Here is a 21,490-nt window from a genome sequence, read left to right on the forward strand (position 1 = left end):
CAGGATGTATTTTCATTGTTACAAATTGAACATAATTAAAGCATGATGATTAATCACAACAACAATATGTAATTATATATGTGTTTTCTGATGGTCTTAGGCAACCCCTGTGAAAGGGTCATTCGACCCCCAAAGGGGTCACAACCCACAGGTTGAGAACCACTGTCCTAGGCTTTATTATAGTCCTCATGGGGCTGAAGAATTTACCAACTGTGGTGAGCATGCAATGCAATATACAGATGTGTTATAGAATTGCACAATTGAAACTTATATAGTATTATTAACCAATGTCACCCCAATAAGTTTATTAAATTACCAACTAATTTCTCTAAACCCAGGCACTGCATCTGTAAGATGACTAGCCAGGGTAAGAAACATAATCGCTGGCTATAGAGCAAAGCAAAGCTTACTGGACCACAGCACTACGCTTTTATTCTACTGTGCTTTCACCTATTCAGCGAATGGGTCATTCAGAACAGAACCTTAACTCCTCTAGGCCACTCATCACCATATAGCTACCACATTAACACAGGACGTTTCTCATTTGGTCCATCAACTTGTATTGGAGTGTTATTTAGTGTCACAAAATCTTAAATGTCCCATGGAATTCTTTTATTCCCCTGAATAGAATCATATTCTAACATACAGGAATTTTCTGTTTTGCTCACTAATATGTCCTCAGAACTTAGGACAGTGGAGATTGATAGCTGCCACCCAATAAATATTGTCAAATGTATGTCAAAAAGTTCTGCTGTTTCAAGAGTTTTCTCAATTTGTGCCTTCAAGAATGGGTATTTCTCAGGACCAGCTGCATCAGAATCTCTTGGCTAAGGCTCAGGAAGCTTAGCCTCAGTTCTCCTGCTCATTAAAGTTTGGGACCACGGGCCCCCTATGAATGAAGGAAGTACACAGCCACACTGATAACTGATTCTGAATTGGAAGAATAAGGGTCAAGCTGAAAGAGTCCATCAGGTCTGCTGGGTGACTATGGTTTCCACACTTAACATTGTTGGGGCCATATTCCTTATCTGTAAGATGGGAAATTTAGATGAATCTCTGATTCTACTCAATAATTTTTATTTCTGAGTTGTTTTCTGTACCATCCCAGCATCATCTCACAGACAACTACAGAGTCCCTACTCAATTCCGGCAAAGTCTGTCATTTTCAATATATGAGTACCAACTAGGCTTTTGCTCCCAGAGAGTGTTTCACTAAGGACTTAATTTCCAATTATTCTCAAGAACTTTGCGCAATTGCACTGCCACACTTAAGACAACCATGACAAACATTTAAATCTCTTAGGGATATTCTAGGCATTCCATATTGCTGAAAAGTTAAAAGTATAAACCCTTTTAAAGATTAGGCCTTTACCGGGTGTTCCAAAAGACCTTACTGGATGTTCCAAAAGACCTGCTCTAAACTCAGGGAAGAGAATAGCCTACCTGGTGATGCATGTCTCCTTTCTGGAACTTCAGTGCTCTGGAGTGATAAATTGCTGCCCTTCAGCAGGTTGGACGACTTTCTCAGAATCACACTAGAGAAGAAAAAGCAAGAACTCTATAACTCCGCCCACATTAATTTCAGTTAGTTACGGCAATGTATTCTGTGGCAGATTCCAGGGCTCTCGGAGGACTTTCACATTTTTAATCTGCTTTCTAGGATTTTAGTGGAAGAGCTCACCTAACCATACAACAATGAATATGTCATATATCCTACAAAGTAAATCCTTTTTAGAAAATAAAATGGCCTAGATTAGGTTTAAAGGAGTTATTTTTACTTTAATCTTATAGAAAGGAAATTATTTTTAAAAGAGGTTGGAGCTAAATATTGAATATATATAATATATTTTTCTTTTAAGAAGATAATGGATTCTAAATAGATGAGTCTATGAGTGTTAAAGAGATAAAAACAAAAGTCTGTTCATTTGTCAAATTTTAAAAAACCCACACACTTCCATATTAAATTACAGATGGTATTTTGAAGATTATCAAAGATGAATGCTTGCAAGACAGAGTTAAAGAAGAAGGAAAAGAACACACATTTATTGAGTATCTAGTCTGTTTCAGGCACTATGGGCTGTGTCATTACAGGTGGCACCAGGTGTTAAAGGAATAATGATATCAGCCAATTTTTAATTGTACTGAATCTATCAGCCAGGCAATAACAGCACTATGGTGCCAGGAATCCCCACACAACGTGATCATACTACCTTTGGAATAAAACAGTATTAGCCATCCCCATAATATAGGAACCCTCTTTTTAAAAAACTCATCGTCTGTTTAGTTGATTATTAAAATGGAGATAATCATGTTTCCTTAAAAACTGGATATACTTAAAGAATTTAAATTTAAAAATAAATAAATAAGGAAGTGCCTAAAATAAATGTATATATACTTCAAGAGTGAAATCAGTCCAGATACAAGGATATGAATATTTTTCAGAATTTCTGAAAGTTGGTGGACTTTGTGTCATTATCCTAATATATAAAAAACCAGCGTCTGTAACAACCGACCAAAGGCTCCACCTAACACTGGAAGTCAGTCCTGCATTCAGTGCTGGGTTGTCATGATGACCCAGCACTGACTGATGGCAGTGTGGGTGCAGTGACCCAGCACTTACTGCCAAGGGGGCTGTGGGTCAGGCCCAGAGAGAGGCCCAGAGAGAGAGACAGGGTCTGATCCGCAGCCTCCATGGCAGCTGTTGATTAGCCATTGCCTCTCTCTTTCTCTCCAGCTTCACCAGCACCTGCACTTCTGTTTCTCTATGGGCCTCCCTGCTGATCAGCCCCACCTCTCTGATCATGCCTGGAGATAGGCCCATGGATGCTGACTGGCATAGAAACTGACCAATCAGAACCAAATCTAGGTGAACTGTGAGGAGCCAATGGCTGCCTAGGAGGCAGAGCTTTGATGCTGACTGGCATAAAAACCGACCAATCAGAACCAAATTGGCCAGCAGGGAAGGTGATCAGGCAGGCAGAGGCAGTTAGGGGCGATCAGACTGGCAGGGGAGAGCAGTTGGGGTCAAGATCAGGCTGGCAAGGGAGGACAGTTAGGGGCAATCAGGCAGGCAGGCAGAGGGGTTAGGGGCAATCAGGCAGGCAGTCAGAGGCAGTTAGGGGCACTGAGGCAGGCAGGCAGGTGAGTGGTTAGGAGCCAGCAGGATCCCTGTGAGATCGGGCCTAAACCGGCAGTCTGACATCCCTCAAGGGGTCCCCGATTGGAGAAGGTGCAGGCTGGGCTGAGGGAATCCCCCCTTCCATGCACGAATTTCATGCTCCAGAGCACTAGTTTATAAATAAAAGCTTAGTTAAGGTACATGAGGATGGATATAAGGAGATAACAGTGGAAGAGCAAGAAGTTCTGCTAACTACTGTGGTTCCATTTGACTTTCTTTATAGAAACAAGGTCTGAATCCTGGTACCAGGGTGCTTTGTGATTAGTAATTGGGGGGGTTGGGGGGGGAATCTGTGTTTTTTTCTTTCAGTGTGTTCTTTTAGTACCCATGATAAGAAGAGGTGATATTTGTTTTCATTCCCTAGCATTGCTGTCTTTCAATATTCTCTATAAAATGTACCTTTTGCTTCAAAAGTTTTGCATTCTTAATGTATATTTGAATTATTCATGACCATGACTATATTCCCCTAAATATTTTTACATTCCTTATGCTGCCTATTTGGATGGGAAGCTATTCAGATAAAAATAAGAACTGACCTGAACCTTTCCCTTCCCTCATGCAGAAGTTTGAGAAAGTCAGGTTCACTTTTCTTTTCATCAACATTTTTTTAGTTGACTTTGAAATACTATAAGGAAGACTATTAAGTATCAACACATTTCAAAAATACAAGGAAAAACTGCCTACATAAAAATTTTAAGGATTGGGGACAACAACAAAAACCAAAGGGAGAATGACGAAAATCAAAGTGAATAAAGAAAGAACAAGAGCAAAAGGAGACTGAATAATAAATGGGAGGGGAGGGAGAAGAGGCAATAGGAGACTAAGAAAGTGTGAGCTTGGAGAATGAAAAGCTGCATATACTCTACAGAGGATACCTTGCCCACCTTCCCACACTCAGATAAGAGTCCTAAACACCAAAGAAAAACAAACTCATCCCTTCCCAGCAAGCTGCTGGCTCAGCAGTTCTGAATTTGCTCAATAGTAAAATGGCTGTTTCCAGACAAGGGGGCCTCTTTCTAATGGGACCTGTCCTTGGTCAGGGTGTGTCCATGATTCCGTGTTCTCCCAGGAATGAATTCCATGTAACATGAGTGAGGAAGTGGTCCATCTCTTTTGATGTCATCTTAGCTGGTCTTTTTGTTGGGGAGAGAGTTCAGGATATCATGTGTGCTTTAACATTAGTCTGCCTGCAGATATTCTTGTTTTACTTTGCATTTACAGTGTGTGGTATGATGGCATGTTTTCACTATCACTGCACAGAAAAAACTCTATTGTTTTTAGATGTTTAAAATGAAAAACCACAAAATAAATGTAAAACAGAGAGTGTTGTGGGTAAAAAGATAAATTAAGGTTATAAGTTGAAACACAGCTACTTCCCCCAGGCAAAGGTAATTAATTCTATTAACTCTCCATTAAATTACTAAAGGAGGGCAGCAAGCTAACCAGTCTTACTGAATTAATCATGGTAATCTCTGAACTTTGTAATTAGCATGATCGTATAGACAGAGCACTATCTGCTTCTTAAAATGGTAGGTGAGAGACAGCACCCTTTCTTCTATTTGATAGAATTTCAGCACTTTCACATACTTATTTTATACCAATTTTAAGTGCTTTATGTTTGTGTGCCTATTCTTACCACTTCTCCATTTTAGGCTGTGACATTTTTGGAAGTAGGCACCATGTCTCATTCATTTTTTTATTCCAAGCACCTAGCACAGTACTGGACCACAGCTCAGATGATTGATTAAATGAAAAGCGGCTATATTGCTTGGGTGTAGCAAAATATCTTTGGAATCCCAGCTCTGCCTCTTCCTAAAAGGCCTCAATCATTGCTTCCTTCATCTGAAAATTAGGAATAATATAGTTACTTTGCAAGGTTGTTGTGAATTCTTGCTGCCTGGGCCCTATCATCATAGGCACACACCAATATTAAACACCAAAGTCCCCACAAAAGAAGATGGTGCAGAGACACAGCCTTACCCCTTACTATGGAGCTGAAGTCCCATGCTTATACATCTATGCTCCACATATAGCCCCTCTAGAACACTAGAACCTTCAACATCTCTGGACAGCAACTGAATGCACCCCTATTATTCATAGATCTGAAACCTGTAAGCATTGACTAGTGAGTAGGGACAAGGCAAAGGACCTCACACAGGGTTTTGTAACACCTTCTTCATTTTATTATTTAATTTATCAGTTTACTTATAACAGGAATTTTCCATTTGTAGTAATGATCACTTTTCCCCTTCATAGACTTTAAAATTCTTGAGAAAACTCTACAATGTGTTGTGTTGGCAGATGGTAGGGTATTTAGCACAGGATAAGCATTGAATTCTGGATAAGAAAGACTACCACTTGGAAGAATGGATAGCTAAGGAAGCATCTTTTCTTACATAGCCTGGTCTTCCCTCCACTATTGCATACCTGGTTCTGCAAAGGTCCTTGAAAGAGGAAAAATCCCAGGGGTGACATCACAGACCCTAATGTATAATGTGACACTGTACCCATCATATTCATTCATTAACTCACCAAATGTATTAAATTCACACCACATATAGTGGGCAAATCAAATAAGAAAACCAGGAATTGTGCATTAATTGTACTAGCTAAGTAGGAACATGCATGGGGAATAATGGGAACACACTAAAGGGGCTGCTAAATGAGAGTTATTTGTGTTTCTTGTAGAGCAAGATTCTAGGACCTTAATTCTTTAAAATGTGCTACCTTAAAAAGTTACCTTTACCCTTTCACTAGGCCAGTGGATATCAACTGTGGACAATTCCCTCCCCAACCCCAGGGGGACATTTGGCAATGTTTGAAGACATATTTGATTGTCACAACTGGAAGTGGGTGGTACTACTGGCATCTAGTGGATAGAGGCCAGGGATGCTACTAAACATCCTACAATGTACAGGACACACAAAAATTATCTGTCCATGCCCTAGCCGGTTTGGCTCAGTAGATAGAGTGTCGGCCTGCGGCCTGAAGGGTCTCAGGTTCGATTCCGGTCAAGGACACATGCCTGGGTTGCAGGCTCAATCCCCAGTAGGGGGCATGCAGAAGGCAGCCAATCAATGATTCTCTCTTATCATTTATGTTTCTATCTCTCTCTCCCTCTTCCTTCCTCTCTGAAATCAATAAAGAAATATATTTTTTAAAAATTATCTGTCCACAAGGAGCAATGATGCTGAGGTCAAGAAACCCTCCAGTAGGCTATGGCAGATATGGATTTACTCCATGATGACTCATCCCCACATCCACTTCCTAAAACCAACTCAGGAGACTTGCAAGTCCTATTCTGGAACTCTGGATAGTTCTAAGGAAATCTTAGAGAATGCATTTCATACTGGATACCTCTTAGAGGTATTTTAGAACATTATGCAAAACTTAGATGTCCCTGAGCCCAGCACATGAGCTTCCTGAGTCCAGAAAATTAACCTTCTAGGTGAGGCATGAAAGCCTGACTCAGGTCTCCAGGTGACCCATGGCACCATTTAACTACCTTTTGCTGGACCCAACCTCATGTACAGTAGCATAGAGATGGCTAAGGGCCTCTCTTTTAAGCTGCTACAGAAGTAGATTCTGCCTCAGTGGTACCTAAAGGGCTCTATTTTGGAATGGAATTCAATAAAAGAAACACCTTGGACTCAAAATGTTAAATTTAAGGTACTGGGAGAAAAACCAGGCCCAGAGTAGATTTTACTTCTTCTCAGACATGTCTAACAACAGTTACATTTGGGAAATGTCACATTTCTATAAATTCTAGATCATCTTATGCACTTCTACCGGGTGTCTTTGTGTTTCCTGTGACTGAAAAGACTACCTGTGTAGGTGGTATTCATGTGTGCCATGGTACATTCTGTCTATAAAAGGACTTCCTACCAGAACAGACACATATGGCAAATCCTGAAAAGAAAATTCAGAAATTCTTTTTTTCTCTCTCAGGACTAGTTAACTTTTTCTATTTTTCTCTTTTCCCCCATAATTATAGTTACATGGGTATCTAGTTACTATTGGAAAAAAGATGCAAGAAGTGCTCGAAACCTGTTTGATCCCATGAATGTCCAGATGACATCCATTATTGACCTAAAACTACAAATAAGAATTTGCAATGGCATCAAGGGCCTCTTGGTGATTTGGTGCAGTTGTCCTTCCTGTCTACTCCCAAGTAGAAGTCATTCATTTAAAAAATTAAACTTTTTTTTTCATTTTTTTTTTGTATTTAATCCTGACTTTATTCCTTCAGGGTCATTCATGCTTCAGATATAATCCTGCCTGTCCACGTTCAAAATATTTCTCTTTTCTAAGTGGCCCACCTACCAATCACCAATCTATATCAGTTAAGATGTTAAGATATTGATTTAGCAATACCCTAGTATGTTGCTTTGTCTTAGGATATTTGATATTAAGAGAGACTTTGAATATATATATATGCATTGTAGTTAAGACATACCTCAAATTTGTTTTCTAATAAAAAATGAACCTTTATTTTTACATGAATACTCACTAAAATTATTGCCAAATAGCTATAAATTACACTGAAATTAATTCAGTGCAATGTTTGACATATACAGCCTATTTCATCTTTATAGGCAAATGAAGACACATGCTGCTCTACTTCCTCTCACCTTACATTCCCTATAATCTCTTCAGGTCAGTTTCTAAGCACATATTTTTAAATACTACACAGGAGCCTTGGCACTTTAAAATTATCCCAAATAACAATCTGATGAGCTCTGTTTTAGGTTCTATAGAAGGAGCCATTTAATAGGAACAGAGATATGAATTTGGAAATAATGGGTCATGGATGAGTGTCGACATGACAGAGATAGGGAGCAAAGCCATAGAGGCATTTCCCCTCCAGGATCTGCAGGAATGCTGCATCACTCCTCCAAATAATGACCCTGTGAGCTCGGGAGGATGATCTTTGCCATTTGCCAGCTGTGTGAGCAATAGCACAGCCAAGTCTCCCACTGTTCTGATATATTCTTGGAGGCAGTGCAAGCAGGAAGGACCACAAGGGTAAGTCCTGTGATGTTGGCTCATCCATTGTGCAAAGTAGAACAAAAAAACACATAAATGTAGTCTTTTCTTTTTTCAGACAGCTGGTTAGAGTGGACGCTGAGTATAGCATTAGATTTTATTTTTAAAGCACCTCATCCTTAAGCTAATGCCCAGAGAAGTATGAATTTAATGACAGGAGGCCAGTGCCAATGCAAAAATACATGAAAGCACACTTGGTAACTGGCCAGCAAATAGTGACTGCGGTGTGATCATCATGTCTTTCAGAGAGCATTCTATTACAATAAACATGGTGGGCCTCTTTTGATGAGGCCAAAGATGGCACTTTTCCCCTCACTTATAAAAGAGAAAAAGAAGACTATTTTGTCTCTTAATGAGGCTGTGCTGGCAAATATTTCTTCACCAAAGGGAAGCAATTTAGTGGAACAGCTTACCCAGTAACTATGCTCAGTTTCATTGCATGACTATATAAAGCATAAAAGTTAATAGCATGGTGGGAAATACCATTAATGCAATTTTATTATTGTATATAATTTTCTAAATTAAGCTCCAATTACTTGGTAGTTTAGAAAAAAATACTGAATATACAGCTTGAGCTAGACAATCTGTTTGAGGTTAGAATAAAATTTTAAAAAACAGATATTGTCAGCTGTCTAGAGAATAATCAACAGAAGATAAAATAAACCTGGACTTTAATCATAGTTGCAAAACTAACGCAATGGCTCATCTCGGGCAACTCTCATAAGTTTGATTCTCTATTATATTACATAGAAAACTACTTCTTTGAGGGGGGAGGTATATTTATATACTTCTTAGATATTGTTAACTACTTTCCTCAATGTTATTGTGTTCTTCATTTAAAAACAAAAAAAAGTAAAGAAGAAAGCCCCAGAGGGGAGGTATAATTTAATTTACAAATAATAGCTATTAATTATTCCCATATCTTCTCTAATGCTTAGTCATGTCATGTCCAGCTCAAGTCAAAACCCTTCATGAAGCTTGGTTGGTGTGGCTCAGTGGTTGAGCACAGGCCTATGAATCAGGAGGTCACAGTTTGATTCCTGGTCAGGACACATGCTCAGGTTAGGGGCTCAATCCCCAGTAGGGGGCGTAGAGGAGGTAGTCCATCAATGATTCTCTCTCATCATTGATGTGTTTCTCTCTCTCTCTCTCTCTCTCTCTCTCTCCCCCCTTCCTCTCTGAAATCAATTAAATATATATATTTTAAAAACCTTCATGAAGAGTCACCTGAATCCCCCAGCTGAAAGTTTGAAAACGGAGGGTGCTAGCTTCAGCATCCTCCTGGCGCTCTCCATTGCACTCTCTCCTATTAATTATTACTGATATAGTATTTTACCTCCCCTGCTAGAACAGAGGCATAGATCACACCTAACTCACCACTCGCATAGGGACACATAGATCACCTTACCTCTACACGGACTACACGAGGTCATAGGCTCTCATTAGCTTTTGGTCTCCTTTCAGAGCAATGAAACTTGTACTAGTGGGGATTATGCTTGTATATGCCTAGAACAGGTTAGTCTCATAAACAATATGTCATGATATTTCTTTGCTTAAGACTTTCCAATGGCTTCTGTGTATACTAAAAATAAAATGCAGATCCATTCCTTTCCCTACGTATTAGATTCTGCATGCTATCTCCTGTCTTCCTTATCAGCACATCTCCTATCAGTTTCATCATTTCTCACAGTGTTCTAGCTGATTTTCTGTTAAAAGGCCATGTTTGTCCCTACCTCAGGATCATTGGCTATTTATGTGCCTGGAACATTCTGTTCCAAATGTTCACATGCTGGTGCTGGTTTCTCCTTGTCATTGTTGGTCTTTACCCCCATGCCACCTTCTCTCACCACTCAACTTCCTACCTTTCAACTTCTAATCTCTTAACCTGCATCATTTTCTTGCTATCACACTTATTGTCAGTAATTATGCTGCTTATTTATTTGATTTTTTTTTTGTTTTGCTTGTTCTTCCATTAGACTGCCAGTGACAAGTGGGTAAGAGAATTTGTCTGATTCACCTCTGTGTCGCAGTGCCTAGAATGGCACCTGGCACATAGAAACATCTTAATCATTACCTCTTAAATAAATGAATAAGTAAATAAATGAACATGAGCATGTTTTAAGCATCAAGCCTAAATAACTTATGGCAACAACAAAACCAATGTGAATTAGCAACCCAACAATTACATGTCCCAAATCACTTCCCATGACAATTCCTGACACATTTATATTATATTCTAAACAGCTCATAGTTGCTCTCTCTTAAAGTATCACCTATATTATTTGATGACCAAAATCATGGTGATGATATTAAAGGAGAGCTGATGCTACACACCAAGGAATTAAAATTAAAATTCTGGAAACAAGTATTTCTGATGATAGATAAATATAAACTTTTGCTGAGACACTTAAAAATACATCTCTACCCAACTTATCTCATGGTCAATTAAAATTATAATACTCTTTTACTCTATAGACAGGTGGGCTCCTAGGGTATCTCAGTTTAGAATCCCATGATGGAAAATTAAGATGGGCCCCAGCTGGTTTGGCTCAGTGAATAGAGCATCGGACTGTGGAACGAAGGGTCCCAGGTTTGATTCTGGTCAGGGCCACATGCCTGGGTTGCGGGCTCGATCCCCAGTTGGGGGCGTGCAGGAGGCAGCCAGTCAATGATTCTTTCTCATCATTGATGTTTCTATCTCCCTCTCTCTTCCTCTCCCTTCCTCTCTGAAACCAATAAAAATATAAAAAGAAAATTAAGATGGTAAATGGTCTAGAGTCTCTCTTTTTATTCTTCAGCTGCTGCTCACACCATAAAATAGGACATACATTAACCTCATTTTTAAAGGTTGTTGTTCAATTAAGAATAATCTCAACTTTATTACTTTGGTTTCTAGACCTTTAATTTCCTTTTTTTGCATTTCTTAGTTTCTCTTATATCTGGAAGTATCACATAGAGTAATATTAATGTTATTCTTCCAGGAGATCATGCCCTTGACATTGCCCTCCATCTTATACTCGTGATCAAGTCATAGGGCAATGTGTCCCTGACAATTTTGGGAGGGATAGGGATTCTTTTAGGGAATAAAGGAGGATTGCTTGTCCACCCCGTTTAAAAAGCAAAGTTTGGGTAATTCATCAAAAGTAGATTATGCTTAAAATACACGTGGTAATTTCAGCTTGTATCCACCTTTCCATTCAGATTTAAAGCATCCCACTTGTAGATATATAAAATAAAGTTATATATCTAGCCTAGGATGGTTTCCTGGGTATCTCATAAGCTCTGTCCTCTCCAAACAACTGAACACACCTGGGAAGTGCCCCTACCTGTCTTTCAATAACGCGTCATCAACCCCTTTCCTGCGAAGCAGGTCCTGTGGGCCATAGGGTGTGTCTTTGCATTTAGAATCTGTGTCACACAGAAGGGTTTGCAGGAACGGGAAGAAGCCAGTACTAGGAAGGTTTCGAGGTGCAAGGTAACCTGAAATTTAAAACAAACAATAGTTACATCACTATGACATGTACCTGGGAAGGAAAAGAGATGTAGTAACCCTGTTTTGGAAATTACCTTCTGGATTATGACTGTTTGGGTCCCCTATGTACCAAAAGAGTCAAAATGCCATAAAACCTTCTTGGATTTATTCTGAGGAAATGGCTGCGAGAATGTTTTCTAGAGTGTTTTAAAAACAAATCACAGTGTATCCATATAATAAAAGACAATGCAGCCAATAAAAATGTCAAATAACACAGAAAATGTTTATAATATATTGTTAATTAAAAAGAGCAAGCCAGAAGGCAGTATGACCAGAACAGTCCTCATCTTTTAAAAAATATATAACAACATATGCATATATAAAAATCTGTAGGGATTTTTTTCCCCTCTGGGTGGTATATTTCACATGAAATTTACTTTTGTTTGAGTATATATGAACAATTCTTTCCCAAATGGACATGTCTTCTTTTCTAATTCAGGTTGTTATAAATTCAGCCAATCCTCCAGCTACCAAAAATATTTTTGGTCTCCTCAAAATTTAATATAATAGCAAATTAATTATCCTATGCACTCAATACTTTTTCCTGTTTAAAAACCAATACTAATGGTGTGAGTGAACATGCAGATTTTCCTTGTTGTTTTTTGTTACAGAAAACAGAACTATAACAGTAGAGGGTTTTATAACCTTTAACATCTGCTTTATAAACTATGAAGATGGCATACACATGAATCGAGACAATAGGCAAGCTGAAAAGTACAAATCTTTCCACAATTACTTTTGATATTGAAACTCTAGATTCCTCCCTTTCGGGAACATGGGGACCCTGCACTTTCCAAAAAGGCAGATTTAGAAACTATAAGGGTAATTCCAAACTGAACACTAAAAAGCAAAACCTTAACTTCCTCAAAATTCTGTTAAAAATATTGTGTTTTCATTGTGAAAGAGATCTGTTTTCATTATAAAAAGAAAGAGGAAAAAGTTTTTAAAAAAAACACAGCATGAGCAACATGGCTAAGCATGCATTCATATATTAGCAGAGAGAATAATAAATCAAGTTTTGATTCAGGCAACTTACATACAGATCGAGACAAGGAAAGAAAATTGGAAATAAAAGGGAAGGGGCAATAAGAAAGTTTGTCAGATGTCAAAGAGAGAGAGAGAGAGAGAGAGAGAGGGAGGAAGAGAGATTGGAAGATGTTATACTGTTGACTTTGAAGTTGGAGAAAGGAGACAAAAACTGAGGAAAGTGGGCTTTTTCTAGAAGCTGCAAAAGGCAGGGAAACAGATTATCTTGGAACTTCCAGAGGGAATGTAGCCCTGCCAACACCATAATATTTAAATGCGAAGACTAAATTTCAGACTCTGACCTCCTCAACTGTAAAATAAGTTGGTGTTATTTGTAAGACACTAAGTTTGTGGTGATTTGTTATAGCAGTCATAGAAATACCTAATACATAAAATCATACCAGTATGAATTAAAGGTTTGAAAATTCAGAAGAAATTAGAAAGACAAATCCACCCAACTACTTAGTACTACCTTCTAAGCAGCTTCTCTTTTTGACACCAGAAAGACCAGGTCTCTCCTAATATTACACCCAAGTGAATATTGCAACGAACCTGCAATATTTTCATTGTAGGACAATCCCTTGAATAAGCTAGAGGATAGCTGTCAAATTGGCTGTTAACGTTATGCGTCATCCCTCTATAACAAAATTCTGCCCCAGTGAACTTCATACAGCATGACCTTTACAATTCCGCAGTGCAATTTCATTATTAATGGTATTCCACCAGTTACATAGATTGCAACTGTGGCTTCTTACTAGGGTGCTGGTCTGCAATTGGGTTTAATTCTATTCCATGTCAAACATGTGCAGTGGGTTGTTTAAATGGAAGGCAGGTGGAAGGGCAACAAAAACAGTGACCCCCTCTGTTCTATGCGTCTTATCAAGGTGATAGTATGACTGAGCCAGGCAGTACTGAAAACAGCGGAAGCTCAAGTGAAGCTATATTGTAACAGGAAAAGAAGGGAAAAGAAGTCATGGAAAGAAGACCTGGGAAGAGGTGGCACATTACATCCAATTTTACTTTTTCTGGCATTGATTAAAGTTTGCAAATTATTAGAGGAAAATTTGAAAGAATTTAAACCCATAATATTCTTTGAAGATTAACTATATATATATATATATATATATATATATATATATATATATATACTCAACAGAAAAATTTATCACAGGACTTTTTTAATATGTTTTTATTGATTTCAGAGAGGAAGGGAGAGAGGGAGAGAGATAGAAACATCTATGATGAGAGAGAATCACTGATCAGCTGCCTCCTGCATGCCCCCTACTGTGGATTAAGCCCACAACCCAGGCATGTGCCCTGACCAGAAATTGAATTGGGACCTCCTGGTTCATAGGTTGAGGCTCAACCACTGAGCATCCCAGCCAGCCATCAAGGCATTATTTCTTTTTTCATTTTTAAGTATTTTTATTGTTGGTAGTACTATCAGGCATTTTTTATACTAAGAAAAAGTAAAGCCATTTTCATAACAAGGTGGGTAAAAAATGAATCATCATAGCTCCCTTGGGCCAGAGGGACTGGGAAATCACAGGATTTTTTAAAAAACATGTCTGGATGAAAATTTACTTTTCATTAAAAACAACAACAACAACAAAAACCAAGTATACATTTTGCATAGTTCTATAGATAATTGATATTTAACCAGTCACAATGGGTTTATGCAAATGAAGAATTGGTTTAGGTGTGCAAAGCTTTAGTTAGCACAGTGCCACACAGAACATGAACTGCTTGCACTACTTATTTTACCATCATTTTTTAATTGTCTTAAGTTTTACATATGTCTTCTTTTTCCCCAATTGACCCCCCAAAACAATTCCCACCCTGGGCAAGCCCCCACCATCCCCGTGTCTGTGTCCATTGGTTATGCTAATATGCATGCATACACGTCCTTTAGTTGTTCTCTAACCCCCCCACCTCCCCTGCCATTTGTCTCTGTATCTATTTTTGTTCATCAAATGATGTTGATCATTATATCCCACATATGAGTGAGATCATGTGATATTTATCTTTCTCCGACTGGTTTATTTTGCTTAGCATAAAAAATATGGAACGCTTCACAAATTTGCATGTCATCCTTGCACAGGGGCCATGCTAATCTTCTCTGTATCATTCCAATTTTAGTATCTGTGCTGCCAAAGCAAGCACTTACCATCATTTCTTAACCAAGAAACATACACTCATTAAGATAAAGAGGCCTGTTGCAGCAACATTAGCACTGATTTATTAAGTATCTACTGTATTCCACATGCTATGCGAGGCATATAACATATATTTATATCATATATTCTTCTTTGATATCCATAATGTACTTTTTCATGCACATCAACTTTTCACAAAATCTATAAATGCTCTAGAACTAACAAGTCAAAATTAATTAAAATTAAACTCTACTGTAGCTTTCTTGTAAAAAAATGATTTTTTATCTTTTGTCCATCTCAATTATGTGTGCAAGGGACTAACCACTCAGAACAATAGTGGAATGAAACCATCAAACATTTTTTTAAAATATATTTGTATTGCCATAACCGGTTTGACTCAGTGGATAGAGCATCGGCCTGCGGACTGAAAGGTCCCAGGTTTGATTCCGGTCAAGAGCATGTACCATGGTTGCTGGCACATCCCCAGTGGGAGATGTGCAGGAGGCAGCTGATTAATGTTTCTCTCTCATTGATGTTTCTAACACTCTATCTCTCTCCCTTCCTCTCTGTAAAAAATCAATAATATATATATATATATATATATATATATACACACATATATATTTTATTGATTTCAGAGAGAAAGGGAGAGAGATAGAAGCATCAATGATGAGAGAGAATTATTGATTGGATGCCTCCTGCACACTCCACACTAGGGACTGAGCACGCAACCTGGGCATGTAGCCTGACCAGCAATTGAACCATGACTTCCTGGTTCATAGGTCGATAGTCAACCACAGAGCCATGCCAGCTGGGCCCTTCACACATTTTAAAGAGCTGCTAATTCTAAGTTGAACTCCTATTCTGAAGGTGTCTCTGGAACTTTCAAGTTCCCCAATTATGTTTCTCTCTATATTTTTAATGCTAGGATGCAGAGAAAAGAGAAACATTTCTCTATCCTTTACAAAACTTCCATATATCAAGTGTGAATCATGCAAAGTGAAGGCTAATAAGTGGTTGCCCACATTCGTAGCCAGAGCCCGGATTTAAGGATACAAATAGAGAAAGATCACAACTGTGCAAACCATGGCTCTACTTGCAGGGGAAATTTTTGTTCAGGGTCTTGAGATGGAGTGTTTAGGCTGGATTAAGTCTTTGAATCATGATTTCCAAAGGTCTCACACCTAGGACAACATTCATGCCCATCTCTAGGAGAAAAGCTATTGAAGAATTTGCAATTTCATGGGAAATTAGAGTCAGAAGACTCCAGCATAATTTAAGAGAGGTGGGGTAGGTGGGAAGCAAAATTCCATCATCTTATGGCTTAGTTTCTTAGGGGCTCCAGGTAGAGGCAGTGAGGTTGTCTATGGAGCCCCCTATCCATGAGGAGAGGTTCCCCACATAAACTGGATGCAGTTGACATTAGTGACACAGACAAGCAATGGCATTAACAGAATCCAATGCTACTTCAGGGAGAGGAATCAAACCAGACTACAAAACAGTTTTAGAAACAGACCTTCAATCACCTAAGGTTTTACCTAAACCAAATTTACTTTTCATTAAGAATGAAACCAACTTGACAAAAAGATCCATTTCTAAAGATTTTTTTTAAAATAGATATTTTGTAAACAACTGTGATATCAAGCAATGTATCTATGTTTACCTAATAGAGAGAACACCTTTGATATTCCTTTCCCTTTCTGCACAGAAGCCCCTATTTAGAGCAATCTTAGTGCGATATGATGTGAAGATTAGAGCAGTGGTTCTCAAAGTGTGGTCCCTGGACAACAGCATCAGCATCACCTGGGAACTTATTAGACAAGAAAATTTGAGATCCAATTCCAGATATGTTTAACTCTGGGGGGGGGGGGGGGTACAGCAATCTTTAATAAGCCCTCCAGGCAATTCTGTTGCATGCTAAAGTTTGAGAACAACTGGGTTTACTGCAAACTTTTTCATAAGAGCCAGAAAGTAAATATTTTAAGTTTGGGATCATATACAATCAACTGTCTCCATCACAATTAGTCAACTCTGGCATTGTACCAGGAAAACAGTCATAGACCACATGTACATCAAGGGGCCTGGTCGTATTCCAATAAAACTTTATTTACAAAGAAGTGAGTAGGTTGGGTTTGGCTCACTGGCTGTAGTTTGTTGATTCTTGGAAGGATGACCTTTCTTACACTCATCCTTCCCCCTCTTCTGCCTTGTTCACTTCTTGTTTTCACTTATTTTCTTCTTCCCTCCTCTCCTCTCTTCTCATCTCATCTACTTAATATCCCTTTTCATCTATTTCTCTATCTTTTTTCTTTCCTTTCCCCTTACCACCTCCTTTATTTACTATTTCCTGTCCATTTTCTCTCCTGCTACTCCTCTCTCTCTCACTTACTCTCTATCCTTAGTCACTGACAGTCAAGAATACACATTCTCCCAACATCTTCCTTTACCCCTTTCACTTTTTCACCAGCACAGAAGGATTTTTAGCCACATCCATAATAAATTCAGGAGCACATTGCTCACTGGCACTATCTACAGAAGTGCTAGTTCCTATTATATTATTAAAGAAAGAAATGTCACAGTCTTTTCTGTAATGAATCAACTTCCATTTGACATCACTAGGCTCAGGAAGCATGTTTTGTAGGCTTCCAGGGTGATATTTCTGGACATTATAGTTATGGTAGAATTGGAAGACTTCCATGTGTTTTTTTATTTTTTTAAAAGCAAGTCAGAACACAGCCTAGGTTTTGTTTTTTGGATTTCTAGGTGAAAAGTAATTTTGTCTTTATCCCGTTAAAGACATAAATGATAAATCTTAAGAGGAAACACCTGGCTTTTCAAAATATGAAGGGATTTATTTGGGGATTATATATATTTAACTTTTTGGATATAGAGTCACGTTGGCAGAATAAGTAGCAGGCCTTCTGATCAGGCAAATGATAAGACTCCTTGTGAAACACCACACACAAAAATTATCACCATAACAAGAGCACAAAATGAGACAAGCATGTCCAGAAACATTGTCTACAAATAATTAAATAACCAGATATAAATAAAAAAAATATGAAAAAAGAAATTAATTTCAGAAGTATATTTGTAATATTTTATTAAAGTAAGTCATTTTATCCTCCTTGTAGTTTTTAGCATATTTTGTTCTTTATTACACTTTAAAGAGATAAGTAAAATTATAAATGATATAACTAGCCTTTCAAGTTATTTCACAACGTTCTATCAGGAACCCATAGGACTGTCCCTGTCCTTCCCATGCACTTTCCACTTGTAGGATTGGGTTGTTCTCTGAGGACAGGTGTCTTGTTCCCTGCCCATCACCAGGTAAGATCAAATACACTTCTGACTCCTTTTCCTATAAATAGGGATTTTATTTTTTTCTAATCTTTGTGGCCCAGAGAGACCATAGGCTAGAGTTAAATACTAATCTGACTGAATCTGTAGATGGATACTAACTCAATAAAATTCCACATTTTGAGAGACTGGGTAAAAAAAATCAGCTATTGGGGGGGGAGGGAGCCTTACATGGTTCTTAGCAAAATGCTTGACTCATTGCAAGATTGCAAGTAATTATTAATTATATTAATAAATGAATCCATGAATGAATAAACCCCTGAGGGTGACATGAATACTGCATGATTTGGGACTTTAACATAATCTACATCTTTATCTTTATTATTTGTAGGACAATGTTTCAAATTTTGTCCTATTTTATAGTATGATCAAAAGATAACAATGGGTATAGTAAGTTCAGTGAATAGTAATGCATTATATTCCTGTGCCTTATAGAAATGGATAGATTGATATTGATTCGCATAACTAGTAGCACTTATTGTTATAGGCACTTTATCTTGGTTTCCTCAAATATCTAGCTATTCCACATTGACAGCTGTAATTTCAACAACTAAATTTATTATCCACAAAGTGAATCCATTCATTATCTATTCAATAAATATGAACAGATATTGTGTGTCTGGCACTGAGTGAATTGCTAAGTAAGGTTCATTCTTCCATTTAAATTTTTTTAATGTAAAGACTAAAAATATAGTGTGTGTGTGTGTGTGTGTGTGTGTGCAAGAGAGAAGAGGGCAGAGAGAGAGTGGTTCCAAAGCTCATCACTCTTTAATTTTTAAAAATGCAGGTAGAAGTCATTTTTTCCTCAATTGTCAGAAATATTATGTATAAAAACAACATATATTGGAAAAAGTGAAACATTGGTTTAAAAAACTTCATGTTTTTTAGAGGAATTAAACAATCATCATTTCACATGAGCCCAAAGGCAAGGCAAGTGTTATACCCATTTTGCAGGTAACCTCAGTGGGAACAAGCAATTTGCTCAAGCTCACATGAAAAATAAAATGCCAGAGATAGAACTAGAACTGCATGATACATGACACTAATGAAAACAACATTTTGTTTAGCTAAGTTTCAGCATATTTTGGAGGGAACAGTCTGAGAATTTGAGAAGCAGGTGCCACTTCTGGTTTTGCTGTTGAGTCACTGAATCACCAGAGGTAAATTAACCTCTCTCTGTCTCTGTTTCCACATCTACCAAATTGAGGATAATGGGCCTTGCCGCCTCACAGGGCACAAGGAAGATTAATTAGATAAAGCTTGTGTAAGGCACTCTGATCATGGAAGAGGAAAGGCCCCAGAGAATCATGAGTTACCATTGCTCATCAGACTGCTGTCGCAACATTTATCTTATTTTCCACGCAGTGGCTGGGGCTTTGCTGCTCTACCTGGTCTCCCATCTCTGTGTCTTGAGCCAATGAATGGTTAGGAGTATTGCATGATGTGTTTCTCTCCCTAGTAATTCATAATATGTACCTGTATCAACTGGCGTAGTGCTTCAATTACTGCTTGCTTAGTGGGTGTGGTGCCATGACACATTCTTCCTAATTCTCCCCAGGCAAGTCTTGCTTCATAGTGCAGGTGCTTTTCCAAGTTCAAATCCATTGGCAAAAAAGGTAGGCTGCTTCTGGTAGCAAGGGCTGAAGCAAGATGCCTAATCCTGAAAGCATTACGTAAGCATATCCTATACTCCAGAGGTTGGCACCTGTATAGATTTAATGAATAGAACCACAGAGAACAAGAACAAACCTTGGGTCATTGGAGATGGTGTCCTACCTTCTAGGATCTTTTCTACATCCCCCATATCCCTCAGAGTTTCTTTCAAGTACCATAGCCAACAGGTTTCGAAAGGTGCAAAACATGTCCCTGTGGAGATAATTTAGGGACTTTGGCTACGACATTGCAGGTGCAAAGGAAGGAGAGAAAGATTCCTGCCTCCTTTACGTCTTTGGCTTATTACTATTATTACTTTTTAAGATAAGAAGATAAGCTCATTTGGACTTGGGGCCTTGCTATCCCTTTGGAAGTTATCTCTTTGATCTTAAAGTGCCCACGTGAACTGATGGTCCCAAAGGGCCCCATAATCCACCTTGCTGAGATTCCATAATAGAATGTACCCCCTCCTTTCTGAATGCTAAGGAGACCCTGTTGGGGGATGGATTTCAAAGTCCATGGCCTGCTCTATTTAAATTGTAAACAAATTGGTTTGATTCAAGCTTTGGAGACATAACAGTAGCACATACATGCCAGATAATAAACTCCCACATGGACTGAATCTGGAGAAGTTGAAAAATGAGAATCTCATTAATACAATTCAAAATATCCCCACTTGGCAAGGAAAGTTGAGTCCCATGGCTCATTTTGGGTGAGTGGGGTCTGTTTGTATTGTTAGATGAGGCCTAACAGTAACAAACATTTTGTTTGTCTGAAATTTTGTCTTTTAGTAACAAAGATTCACAATTACATTTTAAAAAACCTCCCTGCCAGGGACATTTGCAAACATAAACCTGGCAACTTTTATTTCCTCCTAAATCTAAATTCAAGTTAAAAGAAACCTTAGATCCTTATTTCATTGTAGAGCATTTTTCCTATAAAACTTAGCCTCCTAATTCTCCTTAGATGTGGCTAACCAGGAAAGTGCCCTGTGACCTCTGAGGCAGGGCTGATATGAAGCTGGGTACACATTGGTAAGACTGGGCTGGTTGGGCTGGTGTCAGTGGGTTGAGAGCCTAGGTCAGTGGTTCTCAACCTTCTGGCCCTTTAAATACAGTTCCTCATGTTGTGGCCCAACCATAAAATTATTTTCATTGCTACTTCATAACTGTAATGTTGCTACTGTTATGAATCGTAATGTAAATATCTGATATGCAGGATGGTCTTAGGCGACCCCTGTGAAAGGGTCGTTCAACCGCCAAAGGGGTCGCGACCCACAGGTTGAGAACTGCTGGCCTAGGTGCTGAGCCCTATTAGTTGCAGCCCCTCCCCTAAGACCTTGCCCTCTTCCACAGACCCATCAACATCAGTTAATATCTGGCAAAGGGAGGAATGGTGCATCCTCAGTGCCTCCACATCGGTTCTGATTTTGAGGGATGTGTTGCTCTGTTAACCCCATTGCATGTCGCCCACCCATCTAGGTAGTTCAACCACAATGCTTGGACTAAGGAAAGGAAATGAAGGGTTAATTCCTCTCCC

General features: G+C 38.5%; 1 protein-coding gene and 1 non-coding gene across 3 annotated transcripts in view; both read right to left on the reverse strand.

Annotated features, from left to right (window-relative positions):
• Nucleotides 1-21,490, reverse strand: part of ABCA12 (ATP binding cassette subfamily A member 12) — a 178,604-nt gene that overhangs the window by 110,282 nt on the left and 46,832 nt on the right. For both annotated transcript variants that reach the window (XM_070422064.1, XM_070422065.1), the window contains exons 3-4: nucleotides 11,551-11,704; nucleotides 1,444-1,535 (exon numbers count right to left, since the gene is read on the reverse strand). In XM_070422064.1, the coding sequence (XP_070278165.1) occupies nucleotides 1,444-1,535; nucleotides 11,551-11,704 (246 nt within the window). The remainder of the gene's footprint in view (nucleotides 1-1,443; nucleotides 1,536-11,550; nucleotides 11,705-21,490) is intronic.
• LOC139015843 (U6 spliceosomal RNA) lies at nucleotides 14,839-14,945 on the reverse strand. The gene has a single exon (XR_011472500.1). It is a non-coding gene; the product is annotated as a U6 spliceosomal RNA (small nuclear RNA).

Source organism: Myotis yumanensis, unplaced genomic scaffold (genome assembly GCF_028538775.1).
Source record: "Myotis yumanensis isolate MYYU_CA2020_CCGP unplaced genomic scaffold, mMyoYum1.0.hap1 SCAF_8, whole genome shotgun sequence".
In the NCBI taxonomy this organism is placed as follows: domain Eukaryota; kingdom Metazoa; phylum Chordata; class Mammalia; order Chiroptera; family Vespertilionidae; genus Myotis; species Myotis yumanensis.